Source organism: Eulemur rufifrons, chromosome 15 (genome assembly GCF_041146395.1).
Source record: "Eulemur rufifrons isolate Redbay chromosome 15, OSU_ERuf_1, whole genome shotgun sequence".
Classification (NCBI taxonomy): domain Eukaryota; kingdom Metazoa; phylum Chordata; class Mammalia; order Primates; family Lemuridae; genus Eulemur; species Eulemur rufifrons.
In genome coordinates this window covers 39536427-39550913 of record NC_090997.1, presented here as the reverse complement: position 1 = coordinate 39550913, position 14487 = coordinate 39536427, and the positions used below count along the sequence as shown (strand labels likewise).

The window sequence follows — 14487 nt, the reverse complement described above, 5'->3', positions numbered from 1 at the left end:
TCACCAAATGACACTATAATATTAACTACCTACTTCCTGTGCCCACTAGTCCAGGAGTCCTTAACCTATGGCGAGTTGTATGATTATTACATTATATATTACAATGTAATAATAATAGAAATAAAGTGCACAATTAATGTAATGTGCTTGAATCATCCTGAAACCATCCCCTCAACTCCCCAGTCCATGGAAAAATTGTCTTCCATGAAAACAGTCCCTGATGCCAAAAGGGTTGGGAACCACTGCATTAGTCAATGTGGCCATGGCAACAGTCAACACCAGCCTTTCTCTGCTGAGTGTACATCAGCCCATCACTGCCTTGTTATCCCTTCACTATTTGCAAGCAGTTGGCCCAGAAATCATATCACGTGTGCGAATGGAACCAGGACTATTTTGAGTGGCACACATCCAGTTCTGCAGAAACTATAAAACTGACCCAAACAAATAAAACCGATGGAGTTGCCAGGCAGCAGAGGCTCCAAAATATCTATACAGGAGGAGCTTGAGAGAATCACTCTAGTGGGAAACTGAAGCCAGAAGGCATGTCTTAAATTTACATTTTCATAGCACACCCATTATTTTTACTTAGATTTGATGTGTGCATGAGATGGTTTAGGGAAATTGATGAAGATTAAAGTCCCTCCAAGCACCCCTGATACCACAATGTTAGCAAAGGCAGAAACCATCAATCCATATGTCACTGTACCATCAACACCAGCCTTTTCTCTTCTTTTCCTTTTTTTTTTTTTTTTTTTTTTGGTTTTTCTCCAGAGGCTGGACATCGGTCAACTCACAGCTGTACACAGTGATAGCAAGAAGAGGACAGACAAAGCAAGACACTAACCAACTGTTAAAGCCTCCACAAGAGGGACTCACAAGAGAAAAATAGATTCCATGTGGTCTGGAAGGGAGAAAATAACATCAAGTGCTAAGAATTGGATCTAATCGTTTAGCAGTTCAGCAGAAATTAAAGGCCAAAACAGATACAAATAATACCAGAAGGGGACCTACAAAAATAAAACTGAGCAAGCAAATCCTGATACGTTATGTACCTGAAAGTCATGTACTTATGTACAACTGTCAAAAAGAATGATGCCTATTCTCTGATCTGGTACTTCTTTGGAACATGGAGCTTATTCTGCAGAAAATGGGAAGTAGGATGGAAATAACAACAGCAGCGGCACTATACTGCTGTAGGAAATTTTGAATAGTGAAAGATTGTACAGTACTTGGCTACTGCTCCCTCGAATAATGAATACTGGGAAGCTAAGTACTTAAGCTGAAAAAACTGGGAATAAATTTTACTTTCCTGAAATCTTTAAATGTAATGGAAGCTAAAGCCAGGTTGTGAACTGTCTTCTGACCCGTGCTCTAAGAAAGAAATAGTATGAACTAGATATGAGGGCAAATAAAGGTAATTTGGCCAGAACTGAATAAGGGGATTGCTTCACTGAGATTATTTGATTCAAATTCTGCTTACAAGTATCTAAGAGAAATCAGAAGAGGCTGGGTAGGTTGGAAGCTCCCCAGAGATCCAGGTTCCCCTCCTGATTCACTTTCAGCAGATTGTGGGATGAAAGAAGCTAATGCAGGGATAAGGCAGAAAACGAAGGTCTAGAGAGCTTAAGTACAGCCATTTTGGCTGATACCAGACCCTGACTACCCTAAACAAGTTGTCATGTCAGCAAGTCACCAGCCCAGGACTGCCTAAGGATGGATGAATTATTAAACCAGATGCCTTACAAACTGTTTGTGCTTAACCTTTCTGTGACAACAGTTTATAATTAACTTTTATGGCCTGACCACAAGACAATGCGGGTCACATACAGCTGTTTCCTAACGGGGTTTTTGAACACATAAAAAGATTACCACTACTCGGCATCAACCCAAAGGAAAAAAGACATTCTATAAAAAAGACATCTGCACTCAAATGTTTATAGCAGCCCAATTCATAATTGCAAAGATGTGGAAACAACCCAAGTGTCCATCAATACATGAGTGGATTAATAAAATGTAGTGTATGTATACCATGGAGTTCTACTCAGCCACAAAAAACAATGGTGAACTAGCAGCTCTTTTATTTCCTGGATAGAGCTCAAGCCCATTCTATTAAGTGAAGTATCACAAGAATGGAAAAACAAGCGCCACATGTACTCACCATCAAATTGGTACTAATTGATTAAAACGTATGTGCACATATGGAAGTAGCATTCATCGGGTGTCAGGCAGGTGGCAGGGGGGAGGAGGGGATGGGCAAATGCACACCTAATGTGTGCGGTGCTCACTGTATGGAATGGGCATGCTTGTAGCTCTGACTTGGGCGGTGCAAGTGCAATGTATGTAAACTAAACGTTTGTACACCTGAAAATTTTTGAAATTAAAAAAACAGTACCATTGTCTCATAAGGGGTCTCCCTCCTGCTTGGGAAAGGACCCCTACTCTGTCTGTGGAGCAGGATCTGTTGTCTGTCTCTCTCTCAATAAACTGTCTGTCGCTAGTTGGCTCGCTCTCGAATTCATTCCCACACAAAGCCAAAAACCCACTTGGCGAGTTCAGGGGCCTTCCTCCTTTCATTGGGACACCCCCTGCAGCAAAGCCATCATAGAGAACACAACTAATGCAATAATCATATGCCAATATAACGAACTTTTCTCATTTTGTGTAGTTATATATATTGCGTTATAAAGAGTTATATATTGTGAGCAGAGATATAACTTTCTTTGACATATGTGTACAGAATAATTAAAAGCTAAATGGCTAAATGGTCCTTGGGCTGAAATTCTGCAGATCTTTATTTGCCAAAAGAAAAGGTATCTTCTTCAAACAAATGACTGAGTTGCTATATTGGACTTATGAATTTATTGAGAACACTGTGGAAGTTTTCTCTTTTATGTCCATCCTATCAATGTTTAATTTAGATTTAAATAAATGCAATGGGCTTATGTCATTTAATATACTTTTTCTTCCTTTGATTAAAGAATTAAGATGTTCCAAAAGTGATTTAAAGTTCCCTTTTGTCATGCCTTAAAAGGGGCTTTATTTAAAAACAAAAATAATAAAGTCTCCCTTTGCGTTTCAGGAACTTACACTTTTTTAAGAACAAAATGCTCAAATTCAGAGTCTATAGGATCTTGATTAAGAATGTAATACTAGGTTTGTGTGTGTTCCATTTTGGCTTAGAAACAAGTTTCTTTCTTTTTGCTAGACTCTAAGCTGGCAAATAATAGAAAAGAAAGAAGATGGGTTAAATGAGCCACCTGCCAAGAAACTGAGAAGAAATTCCGTATTACTAAAGATACTTGAGCTTCCAGGAGCCAAAACTACAGAATCAGAATTGTTTGGCTAATTTACGATTGGCCAGATGCCACCAATCGTGGCTGGCAGCCAGGGGACATGGAAAGGAGGGATGGCAAGATGCCACAAGAGAAGGTCAAGCACTTCATTGCTAAAGCTGCCTTTGGGTATAGCTGCTCACCAGGAAACTGAAAACTTTTGTCCAACAAACTTCCCAACAGATTTCTTAGCACATGACATTTGCCAACTTTTACCTATCTGATCCTTCATCAACTATGCCAACTGAGAAATTTCATCTGTGTAAAACAGGAACAGAAAACAAAGCACTGTGCTGCAACCCTCTATGACTTTTACATAGGCAGCCACACTCAACAAATATCTGGCAAATGATATTAACGCTGTCCTCCATGCAGGGCTGTTTTTACTGGCTTCTCCTAGTCTGACTGGAGAATAATTTTTCCTAGGGAATTTAATTATTATTATTCTTATAACTGCATTAAAGGCAATACACAGTGGAAATCCAAGTTAGAATTAGAGGCATAAAATGTCTTGCTGTGTAATAACCTACACATTTAGATTCAAACTTCCTGAGATAGTTAAGTGACTTCAGTCCAGTGGCAATATCAACTCAGTATTTGCACACAATGTCAACATGAAGTTGCCATATAGCACCCACGGCTATCAGGCACGCAACTTCTAGAAGGAAGAGCATTCTCAGTTTTAATTTAACAGACTTTGTGATCCGTTTTCTCCAGGTGAACAAAATAGGATAGGAGAATACAGGCACTCCTAGATATTGGCAAATCTGAACTGTTCCATAAAAATTATTACATTGATCCTCTTTCAGCCTTGATAATTTTAGGGATCTAAATTGGCTATATTTACTGATATTCTTCACTGAATTTTTTTTTTAATTTTGGAGAATTTGGTAGAACTGTTAAATTGATAATCCCCAAGGTCCTCTGAGAAACTGAAATCAAGGAAGAGGCAATGCTGTTTGAAGAAAACAAAAAAAAGAGAACTATTTTTTGTAACTCGTCTGATCCAAGCTACTCTACAAATCTCCAAACTATAACAGCAGTGGCAGTGGGCCCATTTTTAATTCTTTCACGGCCTGTGGTTTTTCTTCGAAAAAGAGGAAAATGACTCTGACAAAAGATAAATAAATATAATTGTCTTAAACAATTAGGTCAAGGAAGCACAAAAGCAAAATTTTTTCCCACACCCTGTCTCCCACTGCAGCCAATATTGGAGCATGGGAATCAAAACGGTAAAGAATAATCACTACTACATTTTTCAAATTTGTCAAAATCACAAACTTTATGATGAGATTGTTTTACTATGTTTTTTTCCATTCTCATATCCCAAAGGGACACCTGTGGCCTTCTAAAAGGTATTACTGTATCTGAAAGAAAAGTGCTAAATACATAATTACAGTACTTGTATTACCATGTTCTAATCTACCTTTACGTAGGGTCAGCATAGCCAGGAATGGCAAGAAGTTGCTTGATACCTGATATTCAACAAGAACAATAATACAGAGACAGTATTTATAACTCTCCCTAGGATTAATGTGACTCATCTTTTTAGTAGATGGCATTTTATGTTAAACATCTCTTAAAATTTCAAAATATATTGGTATTTTATTTGATCTTTTAATCTAATATTTCTTACTCACTAAAAGAAATTTCTATTATATGCATCCATTTCCCCATGGTCGATGGCTGAAATGAAACGTTTAAAGCAAAAAGAAAAGCTATAATTCAAAAATTATATCTGAATCGAAATAAGAAGCAGTTCTGAATATGTAAGAAAGTAAAGAAAAATCACTGGCTTCAATGAACAAGAATTAGAAAGTGAGCTGTCAAAAAGTAAACAATTAAAAATACCTAGTCATGTACCCTAATTCAAGAAATACTAAATACTAAAGGGAAAACAGTCTGTGTTCATCCCTCTCTAAAAGGTACTTGTCTGCAAGAGGTTTTTCAGAAGACTAAGCACCAGATTTGGGAAGCTAATTTAGCAACATCATCCCTAATATTAAGTGAACATGTGATACATGTCATACTTAACAATGAAAATGCAAAACAAAAGAGCCTTTATTCTTTCTCTCTCTCTACATATATACATATGTATTGCTCTTAATAAAATATAAATAGTTTCATTTTCCTAATTCTTAATTGTGAAGTTTAAAAAGATATATGAATCAATTTTATTCTTTCTGATAATAACCACCTATAGTCCCATTTTTCCCGGCCCACTTTAATCCAGGTCTACCTTCCAAGCCCCTGTTGGTGCTCACATTTGAAAATTTAAAAGCATGGCATTATCAAATAAAGTTGAGAAAAAAGTGACTTAAGGGCATTACAGTCTAACTGATGCTTAAAGTGTCAAAGAGAATACCTGTTGGCAGCTCTAACATTTATTGCTTAATCAATTAAGGGAAAAAAAATAGTTAAAGCAGCAGCTGCCACCCCAGAACAACTTAACACACTCAGAAAATCTTATTCACAAGAGAATCACAAAAAGAGAATTTTTTCAAACTTTTAATATGGATTTCTGATAACTAGCTTCTTTTTACTCCAGGAATAAGTAAAACCCTTGAGTTCTGCTTTATTAGAATTCCTTATATTTCTTATATTTTCATATAAATGAGTTGCTCACTTATAAATAAGGGGGAAAAATATTGTACAAAAAGCCCAGAACTGGGTTTTAGGAAGCTTGAGCTCCAGACCTGGCTCACCCACTTACCACTGGGCAACTTGGTAACACTGACCTCTCAGAACTTCAGTTTCTACATCACATGGAGATAGATCGGATAAGAGTTTCCCGGCCTTGGCACTATTGACATTTTGGGCCACATAGTTCTTTGGTGGTAGAGGGCTGGGCTGTGCACAGTAGGATGTTTGACAGCATTTCTGGTCTCTATCCACTAGATGCCAGTGGTATCCCCCAGTCGTGACAACCAAAAATACCTCCACACACTGCCAAAACCACCATTAGTTAAGAACTACTAGACTATGTAAATCCTGTTTCTCTCCAGTTCTAATATCCTACAAAATATACTAAATATCATATTTTCTTAAATGTTATTTGTTAAGGTACTGGTCAAAAAGCCAACTGTGAGAATACTCATTTTGATTTTTAGAGAAATTAAAAATATAGCGATCATTTGTACCAATTCTAATTTCAGTAACTTTTAAAATCTTTATTTGGGAAAAATTCACAAAAGGTCATCAAAGCAATAAGTAAGAGAAAATAATAAAAATGAAGAATGGGTCAATAATATTTTTATACCATTTTCTATGGTAACTTCTTCAACTGGAGAAAAATAAGAAATAAAAAGAAAGGCATATTGCTGGATCATAGAGAAATTCCAATTTCTTTAGGAACTGCCCTACTGTTTTCCAAAGTGGCTGCACTACTTTACATTCCCATTAACAGTGCACAAGGGTTCCAATTTAGTCACATTCTCAGCAACATTGTATTTCTAGTTTTCTTGATAACAGCCATCCTAATGAGTATGAAGTGGTATTCCAGTGTGGTGGTGATTTGTATTTCCCTAATAATTAGTGATGTTGAACATCTTTTCACGTGTGCTTGTTGGTTAATATACCTTCTTTGGAGAAATGTCTACTCAAGTCATTTGCCTATTTTTTAACTGGGCTGTTGGTTTTATTCTTATAGTTTTAGAAGCTCTCTATATATTCTGGATATTAATCCTTTATTTGATATGTTATTTGCAAATATTTTCTCCCATTCTATGGGCTGCCTTTTTACCTTGTTGATAGCGTCCTTTGAAGCACAAGTTTTTAATTCTGATGAAGTCCAATTTGTCTATTTTTTCTTGTGCTACATATGCCTTTGGAGTCATATCCAAAATATCTTTACCAAACCCAATGTCATGAAGCTCTTCCCCTACATTTTCTTCTAAGAGTTTTGCAGTTTTAGGTTTAGGTCTTTGATCAATTTTGAGTTAGTTTTCATATATGGTTTTAGATAAGAGTCCAGCTTCATTTTTTTGCATGTGAATATCCAGTTTTTCCAGCACCATTTGTTGAAAATACTATCCTTCCCCTCACTGAATAGTCTTGGCACCCTTGTCAAAATCATTTCACCAGACACGCAGGTGGTTATTCCTATAACAGGTTCTCTATTCCATTCCACTGGCCACTGTTCCAGTGCCACAGTTTTGATTACACAGTTTTGATTACTACGGCTTTGCAGTAAGTTTTGAAAGAAGAAAGTATGAGTCCTCCAACATTGTTCTTCAGAATTGAAAGCAGTGACACAAACAGCTATTTATACACCTATGTTTATAGCAGCATTGTATACGATAGCCAAAGAGCAGAAGCAATCTAAATGTTCATGGACAGATGAATGGATAAACAAAATGTGCTGTGTGTGTGTGTGTGTGTGTGTGTGTGTGTATATATAGGCTAAAATATTATTCAGCCTTAAAAAGGAAGGATATTTTGACACATACTATAACATGGATGAATCTTGAAGACGTTATGCTAAATGAAATAAGCCAATCACAAAAGAACAAATACTATATGATTCCACTCATATGAGGCACTTAGAGTAGTCAAATTCATAGAGATAGAAAGTAGAATGGTGGTTGCCAGGGGCTGGGGTAGAGAAAATGGGGAATTATTGTTTGATGAGTAGAGCGTTTTGGTTTTGCAAAATGAAAAAGTTCCGGTGATAGACTATTTTGTGTAATTTTTGTGCTATGTATATTTTACCACAATTTTTAAAAAAGAAATTAGTTAAGCACTGAGGAGAAAAAGATAATATTAAACATTTTCTTTATCCCATTCTGCCACATGTGTACTTTTAGAAAACAAAGGAACCTTGTAATACCAGGAGCAATTTAAATTATCTGATACTCCAGAAGTAAGAAAAAGACTTAAACCTACAAATAATCCTTTAAAAATACATTTTAATAAGTATGCTAGAAAAAAATATTACACCAACCTGTTAAGACCTGTTTTCACTCCAAATTCCTCAGTTAGACATCTTACAATCTATATCTGGTACTCAATCTGCTTTTTGAAGTCAGAAATATATACACGTCAAGAGGGGAAATAAATCATGTACATATTCCATTTTCCTAAGGAATTTTTTTTCATGAATTTTATCAAGTTTTATCTTCAGTAAAATGAGCTTCAACTGCCCAGAAGCCAAACCCTCATCTCACAGACTGCCACTCTTCAATGGAACCCTGACACTAAAATCAAGGGTATGATTATCACCCAAGTAGCCCTTTCTTTGCAACAGGAACATGTAATGGAAGGTCACTTTTTCTGTTGAAGATGTCAATTTTCATAATCCATGAAAAAATATAAGAGACCACTCAAAAGATTTTGCTTACAGCCCTCAACTTTAAAATTCATTATGCATATCTTGCTCTTGCCCTGTAATCCTATCTTTCTCTCCTCAATAAACCTCATTTTCATGCTTGCCTAAAAAATAAGTAAATAAATAAATAAAATTCATTATGCTGGAAAGGTGACTTCTTAAGAAAAGTCAAATTAAGTGCCATGGTTCCAAGATGATATAACAATTATCATATTCAAAAAACTTCTAAACATAAAAGGAAATCAAAGCATAAAAGAATTGTGTTCCTCCTTTTTAAAAACAAATAAAAGCACAAGGATAACCTGAGTATGTGTGCTGGAAAGATCCATGAGGACCATCTGGTCCTTTCCCTTCCATTCACTAATGAGGACACTGAGACCCAAAGTTAACTCCCAATATTAGTATATTATAGATGAAACTTGCCTTCTCCAATGCCTGTCCTAGTTTTCCTTCCTGACTTCAATGTATTAAAGTATCTGGTTATACAATTTCTGTGATGTTTACATAAGAAAACAAGTAAGTGGTTATATTAGTTTTCCCAAGCGGTTATGACAGGCCACACTTGTGGTGCAAAGGAATGAATACAGTAATGGAAAAAACATCAAGCCCATGAAAAGACAGATGGTCAGGCCTGTTGACTAATTCAGCAAGTCCTCTGCTGTGGCTTTTCTCACCTAATTTTCATCCAATAAGTGGGCCAAATATAGTCTAAGAACCACAGCCAAACAATGTCTATATCAGTACAGAATAGCATTAAATAAAAACACCTTGAACCTGACACACCAAAGTCTTATTTGAATGAAACACACACACTGTCTCTCTCAGAGTGAATGACAATAATGAGGACAGATTTTGCATATGGCGTGGAATCTGTCCCATCACTTACATAAATGAAAGCATGTGTGCGATTCAGCATCAAATCGCACATACCCCACAATCGACCACCTTTAACTACCCTCTCCTATCCTCACTTCCCTAGAATTCCCCTCGTTCCAATTGTTGCTCCTGATCTCCTTTCCATAAAGAGGTTAAAGCTGCCATTTGGTACAAATGTGCTGATGGGCATATACTATTCTATTTCTTTTCATTTTCGAAGCCCATATTATTTTGTCCTATCAAAAGACAAGGAAGGAGGAGAGAATCAGTTCAGTGCTGCTAAACCCACACTCATCTGGATCATCAGGAATGAAAAATAGCTCTGTGTCTCCCTCCCCTTTTTTTATAGCATTGCCTCTAATTATGCAATTCTTTCTTTTTTATATTAAGCAGTATTCAGCTTTACAATATTGTATTAGTAACCCGCACCGCAACCCTTCAAATTCTATCTTCTGATGGAGTACAAAATGCTTCGCAGCAGTTCCAGAGCACGGGTACAGTGCAAACAGGGATGTTCTCATTTCAAAGTCTAGGCTGCCACCTACTGACGGTGCCCCCTTCCAACTCAACGCTCAGTTCTCCCCAGAAAGCTGATTCCTCACAAGTTTTCTTTACTAAGTCATTTAAGGCAACGTAATGACTTTGTTGCCGTATTGAGCTACAGCAATATAAGCTTTTAGTTATTTTAAATACAAATTCTCTTAGCTTAAAAAAAATAATGCTAAGCAGACATGCTTCTGTATAGTAAAAATTCCTCACCTATACTCAAAATGGCAGAGAATTTTTTTAAGTATGTGATTTTTTAACTATGCAAGAAAAATTTATTTTAACATATTTTTCTCTTCACTATTTCCTTTATTCTTCAATTCTGAAAACAGGTAACTCACTCTCATTGGAGAGTAGTAGTGATTTAACTGTTCACCTTGATCAACATCAACCTGAAATTATTAAAAGTTTGAATTCATAGTCCTAAAGCTGTTGTAAAAATTCACAGCAGCTGCTGACAATAAAAACAAAAGAGTTAATTAGCCATTGATTAGCTCAGACCCTACCATGTAGAGAGAAATCTGCAGGTGCCTTCTAAGAGTCCTGGACTTTTGCAAGTAAGAGTTAGTTTCTCCCTGTTTTAACCTATTTGTTAAGGAAAAAAAAAAAAAAAATCAGACCAACCCAAACAGTTAAAGGCAGATAAGGAAATCTGCTTTCTGAGACAGTAGACCACTGTCTTAGTAAGAGAGCAAAGGGTAAATTCACTCAACAACATTCACTTGATATTAATAAATACTGCCTGACACAATATTAGGTGCTAGAGATGCACAGATAGCTTAAAGATCTGTTGCCTCTGAGAAGCTGTCTGGTGTGAAGATACAATGGGGAGACAATTACAATGTAACTTGCAAAATTTGAAAGATGTAATCTGAACAGTGATAAAGTAGTGCCTGAGTCTGCTTGGACAGTAAGGAAGAGCTTCATCGAGGAGCCTTTTGAAGGAGAAATAGTAGTCTGCCTGGTAGTCAGATGAAGAAGAGAGATCTAGACGGCATGTGGAAGGGAAGAGAGGGGAAAACAGCAGAAGGCTTAGGGGAAACACTCAGTAATTCAACACTAGCTAAAAAATAAAGTGGATGAGGTCAGGTAGCTACTTAAGTAGATCTCAAAATCTTCTGTATATTCTGCTGAGAAATGTGCATTTTAGAATGATCCCACTGGCAACAAGATACAGAGTTACATTGGAGGGAAGATGAAACTAAAGGAATAGTGATTACTAAGAAAAGAAATGAAACTCTCCGGGCAGAGAAAATTAAATATCTGAAGTACCAGGACAGTAAGAATGGAAAGGAAGGGCCAGATTATAAATAAACTATGAAGATGAAATTGTAGGACTTGGCAGAACGTGAGGAATGATGAAAAAGGAAGACACTAAGATCTTACCAGGTTTCTGGCTTAGGTAACTGAATAGATGGTGATATATTCACAAAATAAGAAATGCAGCAGGAATCATGGATTTGCTGGGTAGCTATAATGAATTTAGCTTTAGAAATTCTGAGTTTGAAGTGACTGTGGAACATTGAGGTGAAGATGTGCAGTAGAATACTGAATGTCCCAACCTGGAGCTCAGGACAGAGCTCTGAACTAGAGATAGAAATTCAGAAGTCACTAGTGTGTGAACAGCACGTGGCATGAATAAAATGCCCCAGACAGAATGGGTACAGTAATGCCATGGAGGAGAACCTGGGCAGACAGCCAAAGAGGACCCACCAATTTAAATGAGCACACAGCATCCTACCACGCTGAGTCAGGTTAGACAGATCAGTGAAGGCTACAAACTGCTCAGCGGCATAGCTGCACCACATATAGAAAAGACTAAGTTACAAAGTATAATTCTATGTTTGAAATATTAGTTAATATATACAAACATATTCAAATACACTCTAGAAGTATATATACCGAGGTTTCTACAGTGGCAATTTCTAGAAATATGAGCAAGTTTTCTTTTCTTTATGCTTTTCTGTCCTTTCCAAATTTTCTGTGATGTATATGCATTACTTTTAAAATCAAACGTATAAAGATTTTTAACTTTTTTTTAAAGATCCAAAAGTTTGTAGGCATCTCAAAGAGAATAAAGATAATATTTTGCCCAATTATCTCAAACTCTCAGCACATATTAGAAATAGACAGCTGGGAGAAAGCACAGGGATTAGACGGAGAAACTCAACCTGCTATAAATGGAAGAGAAAAGAACGAGCTGGAAGTTCCTAATAAGTGAGAAGGAACATGCTATGGTTTCTTGGATTCAAGTATGATATATTAATAATCTCAGAGATGGTAGAACAGGAAAAAAGATAATTAAAAAAAAAAAATCTTGGCTGGGCGCAGTGGCTCATGCCTGTAATCCTAGCACTCTGGGAGGCCGAGGTGGGAGGATTGCTTGAGCTCAGGAGTTCGAGACCAGCCTGAGCAAGAGCGAGACCCTGTCCCTACTAAAAACAGAAAGAAATGAGCTGGACAACTAAAAATATATATAGAAAAAATTAGCCAGGCATGGTGGCGCATGCCTGTAGTCCCAGCTACTCGGGAGGCTGAGGTAGGAGGATCGCTTGAGCCCAGGAGTTTGAGGTTGCTGTGAGCTAGGCTGACACCACAGCACTCTAGTCCAGGCAACAGAGTAAGACTCTATCTCAAAAAAATAAATAAATAAATAAATAAATAAGAAATCTTAAAGACCCTCCTCACCCTGTACGAACATATACACATTATAGGGCAATGGCAAAGGTAAGAAGAAAGGGAGATGCCAACTCCTCCTAACTCTAACATAACTTCTCTGCCGACTTCTAAATTAATAAATCTAATAAGACTGAGAGAAGAAATAAAAGTCAAAAGCACATCAAAGGTATCCCTGTCAGTAAGGGGTCAAAACACATTCCTTACACAGTAAGTCAGAGGAGTGGGAATTCAAAGATGAGCCAAAACACATTCTGATGGTTCCGAGTCTAACTGAGTCAAATAAAATTAGTAAAAGCAACAGGCAGAAATGCTAGGCAGGCCAGGCAAAAGACAGATCAGCTTGGATAAAACAGACAGGAAGGGTAACATGACGGTTCATTACATGTCTACTTGGCCAGGCTATAGTCAAACACAAGTCTAGATGTTGCTGTGAAAGCATTTTTTTAGATGCGATTAACATTTAAATCAGATTTTGAGTAAAGCAAATTACCTTTCACAATGTGAGTGGGCCTCATCCAATCAATTTAAGGTCTTAAGAGAAAAGATTGAGCTTTCCCAAGCAAAAAGGAATTCAGTCTCAAGACTGAAACATGGAAACCCTGCCTAAGTTTCCAGCCAGCCAGCCAGTTTACCCTAGGGATTTGCCACCTCTGACTACTGCATGAGCCAATTCCTTAAAAAATAAATATCTCTCTCTCTCTCTCTCTCTCTCTCTTTCTTTCCTCCCCCTCCCCCAAAATGAAAGCCATTAACAGTGACCAATAAGCAGAATCTTAAACTGGAGGCAATGGAATTGAAATCGGCTAAGGCAGGCAGCAATAAGACACCAAAGGTTCTTGGACAGAGGAATGACACGATAAACCAATACATTTAACAAAGATTATTCTGGAATCTATAGTATGTGTAATATGAACTAGATCAGAGGAATGCTAGAATTATAACACATTTGGAGAAATTTAAGCCAAAGGATTCTGCAGGTAGCTATGGAAGTAAAAAGGAACCCATCCATACGATGAGGATATGGCAAACAATATAACAAGTGTATTTTGTATTTTCAAGATCTTTAAGTAAAAGTTCTCTAGGAATATTGTCTATACAGGTATTAACTTACCATATTTGTCTCGCAAACCAACAGTGCATCTAAAGACTCCACCAAAGGCAACATCTTCACCAAATATTACTGAAAAATAATATTTAAAGAACATATTTTATTTAATAATCCCTAAATAATATGAGAAATAATCAGTTGAAATGTTAACATTTTAAATCATAAAATAGAAAAGGGCCATAGATCTAGATCAAGGTTTTTCAACTCCTACATTATTGACATTTTAGACCAGATAACTCTTTTCAGGGGGTCTTTCCTGTGCATATACAGCAGCATCGCTGGTCTCTGCCCACTGGATGACAGTTTCTCTCTCTCACACACACAGTTGTGACAAAAGTGTATCCACTTACACTGTTAAATATAAGGCGAGTTGGTGGGGGGGACTGTTTAATATAAACCCCAGTTGACAAAGAACCACTGATATAGAATCTCATCTTGTTTCACTTATGAAGAAAATGAGGCCAGAGCGCTCATTCCAGAGAAGTAGGAAAGTGCCTGGCCCAGTCAGAAAACTAGAGGCAGGACTGTGACTCACACTCCAGGCTCCCAGGCCACTGGTTTCTCCTTAGACATGGCACACGATGAAGGTCAGCCCTCTGAAAAGCTGAAGGAAAAGCATC

The 14487-nt window shown here is 37.1% G+C and overlaps 1 protein-coding gene across 2 annotated transcripts in view; it reads right to left on the bottom strand.

The window, feature by feature from the left end:
• Positions 1-14487, bottom strand: part of BCKDHB (branched chain keto acid dehydrogenase E1 subunit beta) — a 280099-nt gene that overhangs the window by 250161 nt on the left and 15451 nt on the right. For both annotated transcript variants that reach the window (XM_069487680.1, XM_069487678.1), the window contains exon 3: positions 13871-13939. In XM_069487680.1, the coding sequence (XP_069343781.1) occupies positions 13871-13939 (69 nt within the window). The remainder of the gene's footprint in view (positions 1-13870; positions 13940-14487) is intronic.